Here is a 22,896-nt window from a genome sequence, read left to right on the forward strand (position 1 = left end):
GGCCAATCAACCAGCACAGTAGCATCTATTTTAGGGTAGATGCTCTCACATGATAGTTTTGTCTTTAATTGATTGAAAAAGTGGTGCAATCTGCTTTTAAATTAAATCTGAAAAAGTGAAACGATTCTGTGTTCAGTGCTGCGCTGCATGTTTGTTCTGCATGTTGCTCTTTGGGCTGGTACAAGTCAGAGTACAAGGGTTCACCTTTTCAGCTGGAGGCATGCAAAATGTGCATGTGCTTGGAATGAATATTGTCTTGCAGAACTGTTGGATTCACATTCAAAGGCGTCACATGTCTCACTACTACAGACCTATATATACAGAAATCTATATCTAAATCTCTACAACTTAAAATTTAGCAGTAGATAGCATTACTCCTAATGTTCCATATAACTGAAAAAGACTACTTTAAGTTTTTAGTTGTGACCTTGGCAATACTGATATTACTACTTACTTACTGTCAGATACAGGAATAGTTCTGAGTACATAGAAGGGACACCCAGAAAACTGCTTTGGATTGCTGTTAACTATTCTTAAAAGACAAATTTTAAAGTATCTGAATCATTGCAGAAGGTTGTCTTATTTTTAAAACAACTTAACAGAGAATAGAGCATAATATCTACTGCTCAGAACGGTTTTTAATTTTTTTTCGTAAATCGAGGTTCTGTTATTCTACTCTGGGATGTCCACAGGCAGGACCAATTGACATCTGGGGCAGTCTGGTATGTAGGCACAACAGCCTCTCGAGAGTCCAGGGACTGCCAATTTTAGCCCTCGCTGTATATTCTAGATGATTTTTTGTAGTGCCCATATTTAAGACTGAATTATCTCAGGGCAGTCAAGCAATAAGCCTGCCCGATTACCTGAAAAGCGCAAGCTGTGCCTGTTATATCTGCGTTAATGGTGGGCCAAAGGTTAGAGAAGAACATTCTAAAAAGTTAGCATTACAGATATTTATAGCCAAGCTGAAATTAAAGTGGTGAAAAGAAAAGAGGCGATGTAGCACGGAAGATCCTGAGCGCGCTGTGGGCTCGCTCCTGGATCGAGCTGCTGGGCACACCCAGCATGAAACCACTGGCACTCAGTGCTCTCCGCGTGAGGATTAACCGCGCCGAGCACACACAGCTGTGCCTATCTGGAAAAACTGTTTTTGATTTTGATTTTGGTAGTGAGCCAGCAGCAGCCAGGTTTCTTGAGGGCAGGCTGAATAGTCATTCACAGATGTTCCAGGATAAAAAGAGAGAAGGCTGGTCACCGCAAATAAACTGATTTGCTGCTGTAATCCTGCTCAACAACATTCTGTGAGGGACCAGATCGGCGTATCTACATGCACACACTTGGACCACTGCTACTTTGTGGGGCCGGTGTCCCGACAGATCAGGGTGTGGGCACGGCGGGCGCTGCAATGGCCTGCGCTCAGCCATGGCAACGCATCTTTGGACGCACGCAGCATTTGCTACCCTCACCTTTATAAGCAACAGAGAACAATGGCAAAGTCAAAATATCTGTGACCACATGTTGGACTGTGATTTCTTTCATGAAGGCCTATATCAGGTTGTGCAGTTTGTAGTTACATTTACAAACCCACCTTTTCAGTTGCTTGCCAAAATTACAAAATTCTACAGGAAGGACTCTGCAGGAAGGTTCCTGCAAGCATGATTCATCCCCCCTGGCTTGTGCATATTAGGAAACAATCTTTATTTACATTATCACAGGCTGTATACACTACAAGGACAAAGTTCCACTCAGTGCACAAGATGAATAGACTCTACAGGACCCTCTCCCTCAAACGAACATGTTCCTAAATTTAAAAGAAGAAAACATGATTTTTTTTCTGATTTCAATACTTGGAAATTCAGATTTGTGCCATAAAGTATCATAATTCCTGCCAATACACTGCTGTTTGACTCTAAGCATTTTGTTTTTAAAACGTCCCTTTCACGTGCCATCCCCTCTGTACTGTGAGCCACACATGTGCCTCTAGAACATGTTTGCTTCTGCCTCAAGTACAAAAGCTTTGCAAGAGTCCTAGAAACATGACTAAATACTCTTGAAGACAGAGAATTATCTTTATTTGTAAATGCTTCTTGAGTTAAAATCCAGCTCCACAAAAGTCTACAGGAATATTCATAAAATTGGATTCTGCCTGTGATGTGCAAGGAGCAGATCCTGTGCTGACAGCAGACATCCATAAGCAGAAGCACCCAAAAGTATTTAAAAAATGAAGTTGAGGGTTTCTTCTCTTCCTGCTTTAACACAGACTTTCTGACAACTGTACACCAGCCTTCTGCTGCAAAGAGCATACTAACTATCATTGAGAAAGATTTATAGAACTCAGCTTACTCCTACGGCATGAGAAATACTGTGCAATTTCTTGCTGTAGCATGAGTGTCCAAATAACTTCAGAGGGCGACAGCTCATTTTAAAATGGCTTAAAGGAGATTTTTCAAACGCACAAAGGTTAGATAATAACGCTAGCCTGCAGCACTGAAAATCTCTCCTTCAGAAGTCCAAGATGCAAAACTAATTCACAAACCAAACAATATGTAACTGTTTAAAATATCACCTTAAAAACCAGCTGATGTAGATATGCTTTATACAGTGCTCAGCTCAGGAAGGATTCACGCGTCTGTTGAAAGCATACCGTCTACTTTATGGGAAAGAGAAGGCCAATCTCTGAGAGCAAAAATACCAGAAAACTAACTGTGGCCACCATCTGCAGCTGCAGCAAAAACGTGATTTCAGCATTGCCAGTGTGTTGTCATGTACACCACTGTTTGCCGAGTCCAACCGAAATTCTCTATTTTTAGCCTTTCAGCTACTTTCAGATAAAATTCCTGCAGATAAGACTAGCTGTATAGGGCAGATAACATACAACTCTGAAACCACAGATGACCTCATGCAAGTGCAAAGAAAGAAGGGTCTGTTACTTAAAACAAGGCTAAAATTTAACCCAGCTATACTAAAATTAAACAGGGAGTGTTTTACGGTCCCATTACAAGACATAAAACAACAGTCACTATAAATTCAGTGTACTTATTTGTAAGGATGTAAAAAGAGTAATTAATAACCCCCAAACAGCTTATCTCTGAGCCAGTACAACACCAAAGCTTTCCCAGGCTCGTTGGAGATTTTACAAATAGCACTGAGAAGCTATTTTAGCTGTCATTTGAGAATTATTTGTCCAAACTGAAAACTCATTGCTCTTTGTCACAAGCCACAAGACATTTTTTAGTGTTCCACACTTCTAGTTGACTTTAGGGAGAGAAAATAAATAAGTGTAATCCAAACTTTCTGGAAAGGGCTTCCATGTGTAAGAACACCAACTACAGATCTGAGCAAGCCCCGCACAGCGATTCTTCGTGCAAAATGCACTGTACCTTCCTTTCTTCTCCTTCGCCCTTTCTGCGTGTCATCCTATATACCAAAAGGCACCTGTTCCCTTTAAAATGCTATTTATTTCCAATAGATTGAAGTACAGTTCAGAGTACTATCATTCAAGTTAATCTTAAGCATTTAAGGAGAAATGTGTAAGGAATGGATACGTCACAAGTGAATCAGTACAGATTAGGGTGTTCAGTTTGCATCCATTGGGATGTGCTGCTCACATCTCTCTTATTTGCAGAATATTTGACAGATATTTCTGCAGAAAAAATCCTTCATGAGGTTATCGTATACTTCCAGTTGTGGAAGAAACACTCTGAAAGCTCTTTTCCTCAAGAAAAATTTTCACTCCTTAATACTGAATGAACAGTTTAGATACATGAATGAAAAAATCCTAAGGTAAAGAAATTCTTTCATCCCTTCACCAAATCACTATAAGATTTGTACAGTAAAAGCTTCTAACCATTTCTCTTAGCTTTCCTTTTCTTTCCTTAATATTAACATAGGCAATCCTATATTTTTTAACAATGATTTTTCAAGCACACTTAGCATTGAAATAAAGGATTACAAAGAACTTAACTGTTAATTTGAGATTATAGAAGTCTGATTTTTTTTTTATGGCTTCATGTCACTTGAAAGGAGAAACTTCATTTGTCATAAGGAATGAAAACCAGGATAGAACAAGGTTTGCTCTCCTTCTCTCTAAGGAATTGTAGGTGGAGTTATATAAACAACAGAGCAATGATCAAAGGGAAATCTTAGGGACCGTAATACACTGAGGTATTAAAGGAACAGAGCCTTTTATCTATTGTGGAGGAAGGAAGTAGAGCATTGAGATATGTGTAATACATACAATTAAAAATCAAAACCCAAGTGAGTCCCAAAAAAGACTGAAACCAATTGAAGTCTGTTTTTTTCCTATTCTGTTAAAATTACAAGAAAGACCCAAAAATGCAATCCGCAACAAAAATTACACTCCATCACCTGGAAAAGCCAGGCATTCAACTCTATTTTAAGCTGAATTTTTCACCACATCCTATGAAACAGGCACTGTTCAATCACAGACCATATCCTCATTCACTGCCGGTCTAACTGAAGCTTACCTTGTCCTCCACTCTGTTCAGCCTGGCACCAATCGTGTTATTCCCTCGATCTTTGCTTTTTTCTGTGGAACAAGAAACATTTTCAAATTAATATATGGTGGTATAACAAAATAGCAGCAAGCCACAATAGGGTGTGTTTAACTAGCCCACCAACGCAGTGTAACTGAACACCTTTGCCAAGCTGGTAGTTTTAGTCCTTAAAAGCAGCTTTTTGTTTCTTTTTATAGCGTTAGCCCACGCCATGGCTTTTAATAGCCCTTAAGTTTAAGGCACTTGCAAACTTAGTTTTATGCTTCAACGTGGGAGAACAAAACTGTTCCCAATTTAGTAAATGTTTTAATTGCCATTTAAAAACAATCTGACTCTATGCAAAAGACTCACAGCCAACTTGAACAATGCATTTGGTAACATTTAATCCTTTTTTTCCCCTATAAACTATATAGAAACAAGAGTTTGAAAATGACATTAACAGAGAGTTTTCATCAGCCAGACTTGTTACAAACAAACTCAGTACTTTGTGCTCCTTTTCCAATCTCTTTTCAAAGCTATCAAAGCTCTATGTGATTTCATAGGAAATCTGTAATCATAGCACATCATTTTCTTGAAAATATGGTGAGTCTTTGAGAGATTAGAGCCAACATTTTGAAAACTTCAGTGAAAGTAGATGTTTTAGTATTTAAATAAGAACAACCATATTTTAAAGGTGTTGATGACTGTGGATGCCTAAACTTCAGACCACGACTGGTTGGCACTATTTAAAAATTTGGCAACAAAATAAAAAATATTTTAACAAATATTTTCCATTAATTATATCTTCATCAGATTAACTTTAAACACATCCTTCATATTCACTTACCTGAGACAGAGATAAAAAGAGATGGCTTCCCTATGGATTGGTCCAACCTATAAACCAAAAAGAATCATGTTTAATTTTTATCAGCCTGAACCAGCATCTTCTCTTTCTTTCGCTGAAGGGCAGAGACCTCTTCACCAGCAAGCAACGTGAAGTACAAATCGTTCTGGTTTGTATTGTAAGTGAAGCAGTTGCCCATCGCTTTTCTATGTGAAAAGCATTGTTTCCTCTTTTTCTTGTTCTTCTGCAGCTTACTTGTTGCATCTACTTGTTGTCTCTTAGTTGGCTCTCACTTGCGATTCTGCCAGAGTAGGCGACCGTATTTCACTCTGTATGTATAATACAGCTCCTAACATATAGGGGTTACAGTGTATAGTCAAAGCTAGCAGAGACTAAGGCAATACATGTAAGTATAATGAAAACTGTAACTCCAAGTCATCAGATTTTTAAGCTCTTTGTCTTTTCCTTCCCGTGGGAAAAGAGAACTTTACTTGAATGCCATTTTATATTCTGTAACTTTGCACAGTCCTACCAATATGGCACCTGTAACCCTGTCAGTTTTTGACTCCATTGACTTATTTACAAACATCCCTCTGCTGATGTTTACAGATGCAGACATTGATCCTTATTGACATACCTCCTCTGTAACTCTTTGATTCGCACCATCAGGTTGAGGTGGCCCTGCGAATACTGCTCAATAACATCTCGGACATCGTAAGGCTTCCTAGCTTGCTGTAAAATAATAAAAAAACAAGCAACACAACATGCCTTTAAGCCACAAGGATGTAGGAATGGTCTATGGTAATGTAGATTTTTTTTCAATAGTAAACAGTAAGTCCTCTTAACTCCTTTTAACACTGTGTAAACATTTGAGATATTTTGATTGTTGCCATGATTGTACATGTTTTATGGAATAATTATGACAGTTCTGATTTCATCTACTTTTTTGTTACTGCAGGTCTACATGCCTTTCAAGAGATTATCCACCCAACTTGAGGCCAAAAGAAACTTGGAGCCAAAAAAGTATGTCTGGCACTTGGCTCAGAAGGTTGTGGTCATTCTAGTTTCTTCTGGAAATAAGTTTCATACTCCTCAACCACTAAACATAAAAAAGGTCGTTCACATGTGCAATCCCTTATTCTCATTCAGAGGCCAGACAGATGGAGTTCTCAGTTCAGCTCTTACCATGGGAAGGTTAAAGCAGAGTCCTGGCTGAAGGTGTATGACTGATTTCCCCTTCCAGAAAGGCTGGCTGAGCTTTCAAATCTATTGGGAAATACTGGGAAAATATAGGTGCAAGGAATGACCAGGGCGAAACCTCTGTGTGTCTAATTTGCACTTCAATCATGGGAAAGCCTTAATCTGACCTATTAGTAATAAAAACACTTGTATAGTATTAAAGACTGTAATTTTAATGAATAAACACCAAGACTGGTGTCAAAACTGGAAAGCAAGTGAATGAACTTGACGAAGTGCAGTGACAAATTAAAAATATCTTAATCCTACATCTAGAAACTCGAGTCCAATCAGTGCCAGAGCTATATATGAGAGGCAGCAGTGAAGCTCTTACACAACAGAGAAGAGGAGGCAGGGGAGGACAAGAGTCCCATGTTAGACTGAATAAAAACACCTGAACTTACAATTTGGTAAGAGAACTTTTTCTTAAAGATGCTAATCAAATCAGTGAAACAATACAGTAACAATAAATGATATTCCTGCCTCATTCATTGTGCTGTCTATAGACAGTCTGTAGATAATTTTCAAGGTTTGGTAAAAACCGTGGTAACACTGAGTTACAGTTTTTCCTACCTTGCATCTTTTGAGATGCCCTGTGAATGCTGCTCAATAACATCTCAGACATCATAAGGTTTTTCTGGCTTGTTGTAAAATAAAAAAAAAATCAACACAACATGCCTTTATTTCTGAGTAGGATAGGGTAATTTAATAGTCAGTACTGATTATTCTGTAAGTACTTCATATTGAAAGCTGATCTTGCAAGAGAAAATACTCTTGATGTTGACAACATGTTAGTTTAGTAAAAGGAAAAAAACCTGCAGGAGGCAATGGAGGATGAGTATTGAAGAAATAAAAGTAGAAGCCAGCACCACAGCTTCCCTTGCCTTCTTATCCTCTTTACTTTTGTTCTTCTGCTAATTAACCAGTACTCATGGCAAAAATCTTCTTAAATTAGTTAAAATTTCCCCCATCATTTACAAAAGTTTGCAAAAGGCTCAAAAGCCAATGCCAAATATTAAACGCGCACCACTGGCCGTTGCTGTTCTCTACTAACTTCATGTGCAGGGAGGCAGATGCGGCACAGGGAGAGGGGAATCTGTGCAAGGGGAACTTCTGGGAAATGTAACCAAATAACAGTAAAACAAAATGGGTAGAGCATCCTTTGAAACACAGGACACTCTGAACTACATTGTTTGGTACAGCCCAGTATGGAGATTAGAAAAGATTACTCACACAATTCATGATTCATACCATGACAAATGAATTACATAAGACGATGAATTATAAGACTACAAATGCAAGATTTTCCAGTGAAATTGTAACAGAAGAGGCAACAGTTACTCACTTCATCAGTGGAACTGCAACCTGTATTTTTAGTTTATGCTATGTATAGAATATTTACCATGGTGAAAAACATAACACAAGTTAAAAATACATTTTAGAAGGAAACTGATTTACTGAACAGGAAGAATTTGCATGGAAGGACAACAAAAATATTTCAAAATGACAATGGGAAATCAGATCAAATCCCTGGTCTCTGGATCTGTGATGGATACCACAGTTGTATCCATGTGCACAAGTCTTAAGACATTTAGAAACTTTCCTAATTGGAAGACAAAGGTTATTTACTCATGATTCCAGCTAATGGAATAACCGAGTATGGTAATTTTCTTTCTGAAATTCAGTTGTAAGGTTAGACTGTGCCAAAGCCATCTGATTTATAGCTAATATATGAAAATAATTTTTGGAAGATGGGCTGAACAAAGCCTAGAAAATAATTAATTCCTACGTACTATTTTTGCTATAATCTACAGAATCCTTCGTTAACCATGAGCCATTCACCTTAACTGATGCACAGGACTTGTCTTGACTACTAGTAGACTATGGCTTTTCCTACACAATTTGAAACAGTCCTACAGATTTTAGAAGAGCATAAATACATCCATTAAAAAGGTATTAATTCTTTATAGTATTATGCTAGATTCTTACATGGACATCATCATATGGACTATATTCAAACCTAGACTTTAAAACACAGCATACATTTCTCCCCTTCTTTTAAAGAGGAAATGATGCCCAAGGGTGATGCTTCACAAAGAATTACTTTTCATGTCCTTTGAAATTTCTTTGTATCCCTGTTTAGCTCCTCTTTATTTATTTTATTTATTTATTTTTAAAACAGGAAGGCTCTGCTTTCTGACTGACTGCTGTCCTTGTGGTGTCATCATCCCCTGTCATTAATTGAGCTTTTAAAAAAAAAATGTATCTAGGCAACTATAGGCACACAGGTGTATCCTGCAAACAGCTGGTATAGTTTAAGAACTATGCTGGGTTCATGCTGGGACCTATTTTGCAAAACTTTCCTCTTCCTCTCCTTCATCCTAAGCTTCCCCTCCCCAAAAGCTACAGAGGCGTCTCTAAAAAATACTCCTTTTAAGTGGTGGCCTTCCAATTACTTATGTTGCAGCTAATTTAAAGCATGACTAGTCCAATGGACTTCAGCTGAAATTTGGGGTTTATTTCAATAGTTATAGAAAAAAAAATCTGAATTTTCTTCTAGAAAGATACAATTCACATAAACACAAAAAGCTTCAAAGGTAAATACCTACCAGAAGACGGCTATGCAGATCTCTTAAATGCTGAAAGATACATTTTTAAAACGCATCTTCTGCTTCACCTTAAGTTCAGATATTGCATTGGACTGGTTATTAGAAACTGTATAGTCGTTACTTGGCACATGTTTAAACATTTTAATTCCTTATGACTATTTTATGTGCATACAATAGAACAAAGCAGGTTTACAACATACTTTTGAGGAAAGAATAATGACAGTGGTTATCTCTTAATTACAGGAGAGATTTTCAAAAGCACCTTGTGGCTTGAATTTCAAGGTGACTTTGTGCATTAAGTTACCTAGGTGCTTTCGAAAACTGTACCTTTGGTGCTTTCCAAATTTTCAAACTCAGTCATAACCTTGTATTCAGAAATTATGCAGAAGTATCAGATATTCCCCATATGTTGGAATCTAAATTGGGAGATTCTGCTTCTGACAGAAACAGCAGCGTATCACTTGTACACAGGAGCGACTTAAGATACATTTCACTTCAGCCTGACTGACATTTTTAGTTCTTTAGTAACAGCTAATATTGATAGCTCAACAAGAAGAAAGACTACCAAAGAAGAATGAGAGACAACCTTGTTGAGGGATTTTGTAGACGGCCAGGACCAGGTCTTCTGCAGTTGCAAAAGTGAGAGTACAACTGAAAAGCCAGATTAGCAACCAGGACACCAAGTACATAAAAGTTTTAAGTATGAACTGAATAGTCCCATTCTATCCAGTCAAATGCTTTTTCAGCTTCTATCAAATCATCTGCCGCAGGGGAGTTTCGTTTATTTGCCAGGTGGATAATGTTGCACACAGTGTTCAGGCATTTTCAAAATCTGTTTTTGACAAACACCACTTGGGAGGTAGATATATAATGTGTGGATTTCTTGTTTCTAAGCTGTTTAGTTAATACTATGGCAAATATTTTATGATCTAAATTTATGACAGCAATGATTCAGTAATTACCACAGAGCAAAGGATCACAATCAGGTTTTAGAATAAGAGTAAATTCAAGTTTAATGTAACTGGCCACATTTAGGCAGCTTTTCACAGAACAGCAGTGTATACATCCTGTGGCCAGACAGGCCACATCCCTTGCCAAGTTACAAGTGCTGGCCAGCAAGTGTTAAAGAGTTTCTCAATAAAATGACTACAGAAATTATTTTCAAGTAGTCTAGACATTGTGCCTTTCTTAATATTAGTCTAATAAACTTTCTGGAAGTGTTCCCTCCAAGACAGTCTGACTATATCATACATAACTGAAACAAATGAAAAGGTCAGGCAACCTTAACCATAAATTAGCTCATGAATTTTACAAAAATTAAAAACACTTAAAGTAGAAAATTCGTAAAAAATTCAGGCAGTGCTTCTAAATTTCAATGAGGAAGTCAGAATCATGAAGCAGCAGCAAGTATCGTCTTGCAGAAATGATGCTCACTTGGACTGTTAGTCATCGTCATCACCATCTTTGTAATCCTAAAATTTTGTGCCCTTCAAATATTTGAAGGAAAAAGGACATCTCCTTGGTTTTTGGAGGGGATCGATTAAGAAAAGGAAAGCTTTTTAGTCTATTGTAAGCAGTAGTGCCATGGTCATATATGAAAATGGATGTGGGCAGTTAAGCTTCCCTGTTTCTTTGCATTTTCAGTTGTGAAGCCTGTTCTCCAGGGATTGTCCCTTATTAATTAATTTTAAGTAAAGTAATACATTTCTTACATATATATATTCACCTGGTTTAAATCAAGCTGAAGGCTGTTGACACATGGGTGTTCACTGGATTAATGAAATTGATTTAAAAACCATACTCTTAGAAAGTTTGCAGTCAGAAATTTTTATTCAGACCAGGCAATAAGGTTAATTAGCTACTGTTAAATGCTTAAAGTATCGCAGTATCGCAGCAAGTGAAGTGGCACACAGGAAATATGTGTCCGTGAAGGCTAGAGGAGTAAAGAGAACCAGCATCTCACAAACTGGGAAGGAGGTCTCCCCAACTACGCAGAGGGGACAAGGGAAAAGGAAGGAGAAACCTTCCAATACACTAACAAATTACAAATTTCCACCTCAGTTTCTAATCAGGACTTCATTATCACTGAGTAAGAGACAGAAACAAGGCTGAGGTAGTATTTTAATCTCTAATCCTACCGACTCGGCATGACAGTAACATACAGCTCAGAATTAATGGAGACGCATGAGAATGTTTGCACTGTGCGAAAGAGACCACGATAACAGAGGGTTAAGGGTCAAGTCCATTAGCAGAAAATAACATTTTAATTCAGACTGCATTTCAGGAGTTTCGCCTGTTTCTAGTGTGTCCACAGTTGACTAACCTGCTGCTAAACAACTGCCCTATTGAAGGAGGGAGAGAATAGTGGGTGTAGCTCGCCATTACTAAAATGAATTGTGTTAGTCGCTCTTAAGTTTCCAGAAGAAACAATGAATCAGGAGAATAAGAGGGTGTATTTAGAAAAGGAGCTTTCTATTCACAACTCACCTGAAACTTTTTCTTTGCCACAAAATACTGCATCCTACGAATCACCTTAATTGCAGCGCGGTGGTGTTCTCGCAGCCTGTGGGAAAAAGGAGGACGGTGAGTGGGATGAAAGAGCATCTCCATCCAGACAATAAATGTAACAGTCTGCAGTAAATGCTTCACTAACATGTGAACATGTAATGTAAGCAGTTGCAATTCAGCCTGGGAGCACAACACACTACTATGTTGACCCTCCCCACCCTACAAGGCGGCTATAAAAATGCAGGATTTTATCTGACCTTTGTGAGGTTTGCATACATTTCGCAGTAAAAAGAGATGTCCACATAACCTCTTATGTCTAAGCAAACCTCCACCCATCTTTCCCAGTTTCATTTCCACAAACACACACAAAAAAACCCCTGCCAAATCTCTGCATATTAAACCATGCACAACTTTTACACACAGTCACTTTAGAAATACAGCTTTTGGATTTCCTGTGTTTTTTTCCCCCCTCCCTAAATCCTGTATGTTTCTTCACTTGCATGAATTTGTTTCTCAAAAACAATTTCAAAAAAACACTAAAGAATTTTGAGTTGTGAACTGCTAAACAATCAAAATAATCTTGCGGTAGCTGGATGCAACATCTACATACACATGTATTCCAAAATAGAACTGTAAGTGTATATAAAGACAAAATAATCTGAAATATTTTTAAACAAATATATCCCCCTCTTCATACACAGGCATATGAACTGAAAGCAGAATTAAAAATAGTAATTTCCTGTTTGCACTTTGAAATAACAGATTTTCATAGTATCTGACACTATTTTTTTAACAGATCATTAAGAGCAAAAGATATTTTAAATTCTTCAAAGCTTGCAAAAATGATGTATTTTTTTTCCTTAACATTAAAATATCAAATAAAACATTTAAGCTGTGCTGATGATGTATCCTACTTGCTGATTCTATTACTCTTATCAAGATGCGCCTGAATGACATTATTGCACAATCTTTATTTCCTTTTTAAATACATGAACATCTAGTATTTCTAACTCTCATCCCAAACAGACTAGTAGTGATGGCTTTGGGGAAGCAGCAGTAAAAGCAGAGTTAGACAATCCAAACACTTTATCTTTATAAAATTATTATTAGTAACATTGATAGACGGCCATACTGAGATGTCACTAGGCAGTGCTTCGTGTTTGCAGTGAAGCTGACAGCGTTTATAATCACTACGGGATTGAAAAAACATATTTAAGTTCCATACAGGTTTGGGTCTTTGGTATAATATGGCATGGTATCATGGTATGATATAGCATGAGAGACCTTAGTGCGGCCTTTCAATACTTAAAGGGGGCTTATAAGAAAGATGGGGAGAAACTCTTTAGCAGGGCCTTTTGTGATAGGACAAGGGGTAATGGTTTTAAACTAGAGGGACGTAGATTCAGACCGGACATAAGGAAGAAATTTTTTACAATGAGGGTGGTGGAACACTGGAACAGGTTGCTCAGAGAGGTGGCAGATGCCCCATCCCTGGAAACATTCAAGGCCAGGTTGGACAGGCCTCTGAGCAACTTGATCTGGTTGGAGATGTCCCTGCTCCTTGCAGGGCGGTTGGACTAAACGACCTTTAAGGTTCCTTTCCAACCCAAACTGTTCTGTGATTCTATGATCACCCAAGCCTCTTCAGTTACATATAACGTGGAATTTTAGTGAGTATTCATCTATTTCCTCAGAACAACTTTCCCCCAGCCAATGGAAGTTCTGCATGTGCAAATGGATGTCTGTGCTCTGCACAGCATGGCAAGTGTAGCTGGGGCATTCCCTTTATGAAAATTCACATGTTTTGTGAGAAAATAGCTTTCTGCAAAGCCAAAAACAGAACCAAAAAATGCTCTAATTTTCTACTTGTAGATACTGCCTCTCAGGAGTTTTCTTTTTGTTACAGAAATTGTTTAGATTTAGCAATGACAGAAAAGGTTATTTTCTCCGGATACAGTGTAAAATACAGTTGCTTTTAAAACTGATAACGTAAAGCTTTTCACCACAGGTCGACAGATTGCTAAGGCTGTAAGTGCATTCATATAAAGCGACTGTGCCTCAATGATGCACCGATTCGTGAATCTGCAGTTGGATCTCTACAGGGCGGCCCTTCCCTCTTAATACCTGACTGGGGTGTCTGAGAGAGACTCTCTCCAGGACCCCGCTCCCAAAGATCTGACTACAAGATCATGGTTTGTGTTATAAAAATGGAAATTTGTTCCTCGTAACTGGGATGGCTGCCTGTTTGGATAGAGTCCCGGTGAATGGAGTTAGCCTCATGCTACCTCATGGTATCCCTGTTCTGTCAGCTCTTGCTGCATCACTCTGCTGCTAGGGACAAGGACGACAACCCCAAAAAGCAAAGGAAATAAAGTGTCTGGGGTTTTTAAGTTCTGCTTCACAGAGATGGGAGCCAAAAAGAGAAATGCTGCTTAATTTGCTATTAAATATCAAAGGTATGAAAGTGTAACTGTCATGCAGCTTTACATCCTATACATAAATGCACACAAAAACATCTTATGACAAAGAGAAATAAATTTCAATTGCAATAAAACTGCTTTTAGTATTTTGGTTTATGCCTCTTTTCCTCTGGGGTGTTCTTCACAGTCCATTATTTCTGAGGAAAACATTTTTCTTTGGGACAGACGGTCACTAGTAAAGCACACCAAATCCTTCATTCTTTATCTAGATGACGAGTCTCATCTATAAGCAAGACAGCTGGATTAAAAAAAAATGATATATATATATTCACTGCTTAGTGACATAACAAAACTATACCACCAAAATGATTTTCCAACGCAGCTATTTTACATCAGTCATTGTTCAGTGCTAACATGAACTTCCATGCCAGGAGGGAAAGCTAATATTCCCCTTTTGTTCCTTCCCATTTCCAGCTCCAGTAGGAAACCTTACGGTAAGCTTGTTTCTGCTTATGCTGTAAAATCCAAGTCTGCACAACAGGCTGTCCTGATTCCCTGAGATTAAATGCTTCTGCGATGAGGGAAGGGAATAAAGGATTTAATTAGTAGCCAAGGTTATGATTCACGATTGTTTGATCTCTTTCACAAACTGGTAACAAATGCTTCACTAAATCGAGAGCTTAACCATTAACTGGCGATATTTGCTTGTTCAGCCACTTGTGACATCTCTGATTTCTGGTTACAGAATGGCTGTCTGCAGCCTCTGGGGACACACAGCATGCTTCGATGCCAGATAGCCACTCCATACATTACCGTCCTCCGAACAAGAGTTTCGTGAATACTTTTTTTTTTTTTTAAGATGCGTAGTGGGAAATGACATCATCTGAGAGCACTTACAGAGCGCAGCAGCTACCCTGAGCAGGAGAGGCCCTTTGGAGAAGTACTGCCCTGCAGAACAAGTATCTGGTGGCAGGGTCGCCCGCCCTCAGCCCCTGTGGAAAGAGTTTTTAGGGACTACTGGGGTACTCCAGAGATCCCATCTGCTTCACTGCAGCTATGGGAGCTAAGCTCCCTTGCAACCTAATTTTCACACGTTTGGGAGAAAGCTTGTTTGATAAGTGCATTAGCAACAGGGTCAGCAGACAAGGTTTTTGCCCTTTTGCTAATGAAGCTATTTTCCTCTCCTGAGCATTCGTCAGGCTTTGAGCCTCACCCTCAGCATACTCACTAGTCTCATGACAACCGACATCCGAAGTGACTTGCGAATCAGCATTTGAGTGATTCCAATAATCATCAGCATATTACTGTCAAAAATAAACTGAAGTAGTTTGTGTGCCTGTAAAATCAAGTTAAGGATCACTACTTCCAGTACTAGAAAACATCTCAGCTTGCACCTGTCCAAAGAAAAACTGCCAATAGCTTTCACTGGCTACCAGAAATTTTCTTTCTCAGTATAAACAAGACATCAGGATCACCTTGAACACGGCACACACTACGTGACATTTCCCATGGACTAAAACTCATAGAATTAGGTTCCAAAGCCTCCAAAGAAGCCATAACATTGCCAGAACCTGTAGGAATGATCCAGAAGGAGGATATAACAGCTGTCAACCAGAGAAAACCATCCTGGTGGTAATAGATGCATACAAACCTACTTTATTTGTAGGTATAAACTAGATTTGCTTTACTTGTGCATTGAAACAGTAACCTGTTGCAGATGCAGGCGCTTCTCAAAGCATAAGAAATGAGGGTAAAAAACCTACTTCATCCATGAAAAACAATGGATTAAGCACCCACATTACAAAAGAAAGCCTGACAGAGTAAAATTACCAGAAAACATTAGTTTTTCTTGCCTCCTTTTGTTGTTAAGATACTTAACCTACAACAAGTCACTTGGAGGACACCTGATGTCTTCATTACTCCATCAGAAATCCAGACTGGAATTCCATGTAATTTGGAAAACAAGAATGCTGAAGAACTTCAGGTAATTTTACAGACATTCTCATTTGGTTGGAAAGTTGTTATACAATTACAAATGCCCCAAACTATAGTAATGGGGCCATTTGTACGTTTGACGGCAATATTATTCATTTTTCTCTACACAGCCCCCCAAAACTCCAATAGGTTTCCTCAGGTGTGGCTGGTTCCCCAGTCCAGCACTCACCAACAGCCACAGTGAATGCCACCGGCTTCAGCCAGCACCCACCTGCCTCCTTCCTGCAAGGGGGCCTGCAGGGCCACTCCAGAACGCTTTCTGGGACCAAGGCTGAGATTTCTGGTTACAAAAAACAGGTGGCTTTACAAAAAAAGGAAGTAAGCAGTTGCTTGGTTTGGTTGTTTTATGTTTCAAGAAAAATAAAAACTTTTTTTTTTAATGAAGATTACAAGATTAATTCATATTCTGAAATACACAGTTCTTTTATTATAGAACAAGAAAGGGAAAAAAACCCAACCACCTAATTAGAAATACTTATTGCTTTTACAAAGCTGCTGAATTTTATATCAAATCCTTAGTAATGCCAGCAGAAGTTTGTTCCCCTTTTCCTCTCAGGAAGGTGTTCTACATATTATTTTAGTGTTAATAGAAATATTAAAGCAACAAGACAGAGGAAAGGTGGTGCTAATTTCCTATCTATAACACTTGCCTTTTTGTTCATTTGTAGAACATTTTATTATCAGGACCATAATGTCTGGCACAGACCTCCCAAAGTACACGGACGCTGACATTATCGGAGTTAAAAGGTCAGCGCTGTCTGTTGAGAATGAGTTTAATAAGAACGAAAGCTCAGTAGGAGAGAGACATAGATTTATAATATCTTTTACAAAATGCCCATTTCTCAGTAAGTAAAACTGATTTGAAGTCAAGCTTAGTTTTCAAACATATTTAAATTCTCTGCAGTCATCTTAAATTTCAGACTTATGACAGAACTCAAGTATTAAGAAAGAAGACTGAAGTCAGTTGGCCTGAAGTTTTTGGCACTAATCATTATTTAGATTTGAACTTTATCGTTAACACATCAGATTTTAATAATATGTTGTGCATGTGAACCAAAATATTTTTTCCATTCAGGCACTGAAAAGCGTTCCTTGTAACAGAATCTAGTGGACGAGACTCTGAGTAACTACATTCAGCCATTTCATTAGCACATTTAAGTCTAATGAAATCTTTCATCGTCAGTCCTCCAGGTGCTTTTGGTGTAGAATTTGCTATGGCTCAGGGTTATTCTTGTCTTTTCACACATTCTGTCATTCCCTGCCCATTACAGTTGATGGGAGTCTCTCTGTACCAGGCAACATTTTAGATGAGATAAGTTGGAAGGGATTAGGTTGCGTCGCTGTGTATTCTGTAACAGGAAATGCTTGATCATCGTACCCAGGAACAAAATCAGAGTCACTGATTATTTCAAATAATGTGGGCTACCCAGCTTTTCATTTCATTTGTTGCTAGAGCTTGGCAACTGTTGTTTGCCATCATTATGATATCTTTATCAGGGGCTCATAAATGATTCACAAAAACCATATTAAGGACAAACCAGTAAGCGTTAGAAAAGTATGATGACACTGAAGAGCAAATCAGTGGCAAAACTGAAGTTTTTTAAAATGGGCTTCAGGCAAGCTTAGTATTTACTTAAATGCATTTTCAATGTATGAGTGTGTTTATTTTTAACGGACAAATATTCTCTACTGGACTTGGGCCTCTGGACTTACCATCTATTCATGAATGTAAAGTTAGGAACTAGTGACAAGACAAATGAAACAAATTCAGCTGCCTCCACCGTCCTCACCCCCAGAGTCTTTACAGGTTTGAATGCAACAGGAATACAGAAATAACAGATATACATAGAACAAGGAGAATCACAAACAGCAGGTAAGCTAGATTCTAAAAACTTCTTTGGTCTTAGCAGTCAAAGGCTTTCTAGTAATTACTGGCAAACATGTAATCTAGTTATGAAAGATCTATGTCTACTGAACTCTTTCTTACTCATGCTTGCAAATTGGTCATGAACAGGTAAGATATAATCATTTGTTCGTACAGGCACTGAATAATTCAATGTCAGTAGCAAATGATTTATGTGAAGATATTGATTAATAATTTCTATAGAACACTATGTTTTGAGTGTTTAATTTTAAAAATATGAGCTGCTTTGTCTTAAATGCACGTTTCTCCTAATGTAATTTCTGTTCCCTACCTAGGGGAATACAGGGGCTGACTTCCCACAGCAGTACTAGCTATTACAAATTTTAAAATTGCTCTGCAAGAATACTCTGTGAGAGCAATGTCAAATCACTCTTTTGGTGAAGCCTTCAGCCAATAAACATCTTGTTTATTATTTACTGAATGTGAACTTGGCCCCAGGGGAATCAGTTTAAGTTGAGTTAACATTTGTAAGCTCCTCCTCCTGCTATGTATTCTCCCAAATATTTGTGGTTGGTCTTTTTTTTTAAATTTAAAATATGTAATTTTAAATCCACAGTCATCTTTTCATGGATTTGTATTTTATTTTATAGTAGCTTTCATGTTTCCCTTCTCAAAAGTCATGGGCTTAACTCAGAAATCCTTTCATGTCATTACAGCAATCCTCTTTTTTCTACAGATAAGTCTGGTTTAGCTTGATTTGTGGATTTTTAAGAGACATGCAAAAAAGCACAAGTTTAAAAAATAACATTGCCTTTGGAGGACTTTGATGTTTTAATATCTTTAGTTAACAATAAAAATAGCCTACTACAGTAAGAAATGTTTTTAAAAGAAAAAAAAAAGTGTAGGTTTTTCATAGTCATGCCATTGGAGCATGGTACATAAACAGGGGAAGCCGTCGGAAAGATGCAGCCTCCCCATGAGGCGGACAGCTCAGCAACCACAACTCGGAGCGTGATGTGATCTCCTCAGCTCTCAGCTGCATCTCAGCAGAGATGGAACACTGGCGTATGGCTGGAGAAAGGCAGACATGCTGGCCTCAGCAGGGCACTGGGGCTTTTCTTCTGCTTTGGGAGCCTTCGCACAGTGATGGCAGCTGGTAGGAAAGCTGATCAGCCACGTTTGGCAGGTCAGATAGAATCCCGAGCTCTGTGCTGGTGGCCTGGGAGAGGTGTCCAAGGGGCAGTGGGGAAGCAGCAGGTGGGCATTCATATGGAAAAGGAAAAACAAGCTCAAGTGACTTCACTTGTTTCAGGCACTAACAGCAATTTAAGACTCAGAGTGACTCTGGAAAATACAATTCTTCAGTGTAGCCTTTTAAAACACACTCATATCAAGGCAATCTGAAATGAATATTTAAATGTGGGCCTGAGAAGGGACAGAACCATTCTCTCCTGACCTTTAGTTAGCACAGGTAAAAATAATAACTGCCATGTGGATCAGCAAGAGGTGACATGAAGCACAGAATTTTTTGGAAGCTGTTTTGCTGATAGGGAACACCAGTCTCACAAGGGGCTTGGCTTCATAACTCACTCTAAGTACAAACTCTCTAATATCTATACTGCTGCCCGAAAACTATATTGGTGTAACTCAAAGTGGATTATTTTACAACAGAATTTTCAAGAACAGGTTTCTGCAAAGCATTTATGTGATACTGGGAGACTGGACACAGGATAAAGAAGACAAATGCACCATTAAGAGCAAAGTTTTCAAGCATGCTGACCCTCTGCTCCATCCCCAGTTGTCCCTCTATTCCCCAGCATATCCTGACAAACAAAACACAGGATATGAGGGAAAAAAATATATAGAAGAAGACAGAATTATTTTTGGAAGGAACTGAAATACTCTGTAGAGAAAGCAGGACAAATATAAAAACCAGTTCCCATTTTGTCCAAATTGGCTGTTGTTCCCCAACTTTGGTGATACCAGTATCAAGTACCAATTGATATTGATCCCCGTATCAAATCACAGAGAACCTTTATTCAGCTCTTCACTCTCTGCATCTTGGTGAGTCAGAAGGCAGTTGCTTTTTTACACAGTTTCAAGGACAAACAGTTTGAAAGTAACTAGACACAAATGAGATCACAGATAAGTAAATAATAATGTCCAGCATTGTCTTACACAGTCTGACACGTTAAACTCTTTTTCTAAAGAAGCTGAGGACAGAACACAACGGAGCTGTAGTTCAGTGCACATGCGAAGCCATGAAGATTATTCTACAGCATCTGGTTAAGAACAAGCTTTTCAGATTAAAAAAATATTTTTTGCAGAGCTTGTGATTCATGGCTCTGAATTATACAAGGATACGCAGGGCTACAGTCAGTGATACTAGGCAGAAGTAACCATATTGCCTATGGTTACTTGCCTCTATCGTTGGCCTATTAAACTTAAAATAACCTTTGAATATTAAACTGGCTGATGTTAGACTACTTCATTATGCTCATCAAGCTGTTAACACTACATGGTAGCTCTTTGTTGTATTCATTGTAGGGAGTTACAAGACCACTCAAAACTTATAGTTAAGTCAGGCTTTTTTATTTGGTTTAAATTGCATTGCCCAGAAAACACACCGGATACCACCTGTACACAAAAATATCTAAAGTGGAGCATGAGATGTAAAGGCATCAAAATTATTATTTGCTCATTAAGAATTCTCAATTACTTGTTTCCACTCTATATAATACTCTAACAGGCTAATGTAATACATGCTGTATCCCACATCTTATTTAAGACTCATCATGTAATGCTACTAATAACATCCCATTTAACTTTTGTTTTGAGACAAAAGGAATAAGCTTTTATTTGGTCAACTACTGATGAAGTTCATAGGGGATCTATGAAAGGTCAAAACAATATTGCATTCCTACTTATTTAACCTCACACAGTGACGTTAGACAGAACCTCCTTCAGTTTTTTGTCTCATCTCAATAATATGTGTATTTTTTTTTTCTTTGTAAAACCAATCATAGGCAAGAGGTTAGATTCACTCCTACGCCCTCACAAATTCAGGCTATTCTACCAGTGCAAAGTAGGTAAATCAAGAGAGTATCTCAGTTCTTCAACACAAATGAGAATCATTACACAGCTGTGACTGACAAAATAAAGCAGCTCTCCTGTTGCAGAGACAGAGGAATTACAGTAGGAAACAATATCGGAAAGGAAGAGGCCATTGACGTGAGTAGTAATATTTACATCACCAAAATCAGTGATAATACTATTCCAGAAATCTTAACGTTTTCCATGTTTTTTTCAACTATAGAGATGATTGGCAAATTCTCCTGACATTGAATAATGAAAAAGAGAAGACGGATGTTGCTCCTGTGAAGCTGCTTCTAAGCACTATATTCTGAAATCATAACAAATAAAAAAATACCCCGTAATTGCCACAGAAATCAATGGAAACAGAAGGCCAAGTTCTGCAGTGATTTACACCATGCAACACTAGAAGGGACTGGAAGCTGATGGACTCTTAGGTCACCATGGCTCTGGCCTGCCTTCTCTGCAGGCGCTCTGGAGGTAACTCATGCAGAATGATATCAGTGTCTGCTCACAGCTGCACGTTTTAGTGGGTGTATCCTCCAAAAATAAAGTGATAGAAGATTACAAACATCAGGGTGTTGCTACAGATTGTGTAAGCTGCCATGAAAAGCATGGCAAACCTTGAACAGATAGCATTAGGACAGGAGGACCTCACTTCCCATGCCAACGCCATCACTTTGGGGAAAAAAAAAAAAGCAGTTACAACTGTAGTTCAAATCTGCAATTTTTGCAACTGGAAGCATTTTCAAGGATTTGTTATTTTACATTGGTGGAGAAACACATGGGATTTCAGCTTGTGGAGAACAGCCTTTTCCTATAAATCACAGAGCGTAATCTGAAACCTAGAAACAGCACAGGGGCTCACGTTTATGGATTTAAAACAGATGAAGAGCAAGCAAGCTCTTAACCCTTTCCCATAATTTCTTCCCAGTACAAAATGAAAATGAATATGCAAGTACAGAACAGAAAATAACTCAGTAAAAGTCAAGGTGAATACAATTCTGTAAACACTGCAAACTTAGCTCTTCGACTGACTTCCCTAAGGACACAAGCACAGAATTGTGCTAAAGCAAAACACTGCAAAAACAGTTAGAGCATAATCCACTATTCGGACTGTTCTTTCATCAACTTTCATTTAAGCAGTTTATCTTGTTGAGATTAGGATCTCTCTTGCAAAGCAAGACCTGGCAAACACGGGCCTCTGGTTTTGAATATCAGGCTATATTTCACTGGAAAAGAAGTAACGAGCAGCCTGTCGTCTCACCATAAGGTTATAAACTCCTTAATCAGGCAATAAGAGAACTAATACTAACACATTAGCAGTAATTTCTTTTCAGAAATAAGTAAGAGCATTAAGATGCTATAAAGAGCATTTATTTATTGTCTTCTATGATCCCCAGCCATTTCCCTGTCATTTTAGTCTTTCTTGTGGCTCACTGCACCAAAAAACCCAAACCCAGCATAGCCTGTTCAAACAGGAATCCTAAGATCCAGACTCTTTTTTTTTTTTTTTTTTTTTAATAAAAAAACCACAGTGTAAAAGAATGGACTGGAATACCAGCATTGCCAAGAAGCATTAATCTATACCTTGTCAGGGTCAGAGTTCCAGTTCTTCCAGAAATTCACTCACATACGGACACAGTGGTATAACTACAAACAGAAATGGACTTGGACTGAAATAAAGTATGATGGTGCACCATGCTGAATCTCCACACCAACGTAATATTTTTAGAGCAAATCCTAAACCAGGACAGTTGAAAGGAGGAGAGGTAACTGTTTCCCATCCTTGGGAACATTCAAGACCAGGTTGGACGAGGCTCTGAGCAAC

At 38.3% G+C, this 22,896-nt stretch overlaps 1 protein-coding gene across 2 annotated transcripts in view; it reads right to left on the bottom strand.

The window, feature by feature from the left end:
* Window positions 1-22,896, bottom strand: part of KCNQ1 (potassium voltage-gated channel subfamily Q member 1) — a 356,182-nt gene that overhangs the window by 101,078 nt on the left and 232,208 nt on the right. For both annotated transcript variants that reach the window (XM_086748738.1, XM_086748737.1), the window contains 4 exons: window positions 11,673-11,748; window positions 5,978-6,072; window positions 5,344-5,390; window positions 4,488-4,549 (listed from right to left, as the gene is read on the bottom strand). In XM_086748738.1, coding sequence (XP_086604864.1) covers window positions 4,488-4,549; window positions 5,344-5,390; window positions 5,978-6,072; window positions 11,673-11,748 — 280 coding nt within the window. The remainder of the gene's footprint in view (window positions 1-4,487; window positions 4,550-5,343; window positions 5,391-5,977; window positions 6,073-11,672; window positions 11,749-22,896) is intronic.

This window comes from Chlamydotis macqueenii, chromosome 5 (assembly GCF_036417535.1).
Source record: "Chlamydotis macqueenii isolate bChlMac1 chromosome 5, bChlMac1.mat, whole genome shotgun sequence".
In the NCBI taxonomy this organism is placed as follows: Eukaryota; Metazoa; Chordata; class Aves; order Otidiformes; family Otididae; genus Chlamydotis; species Chlamydotis macqueenii.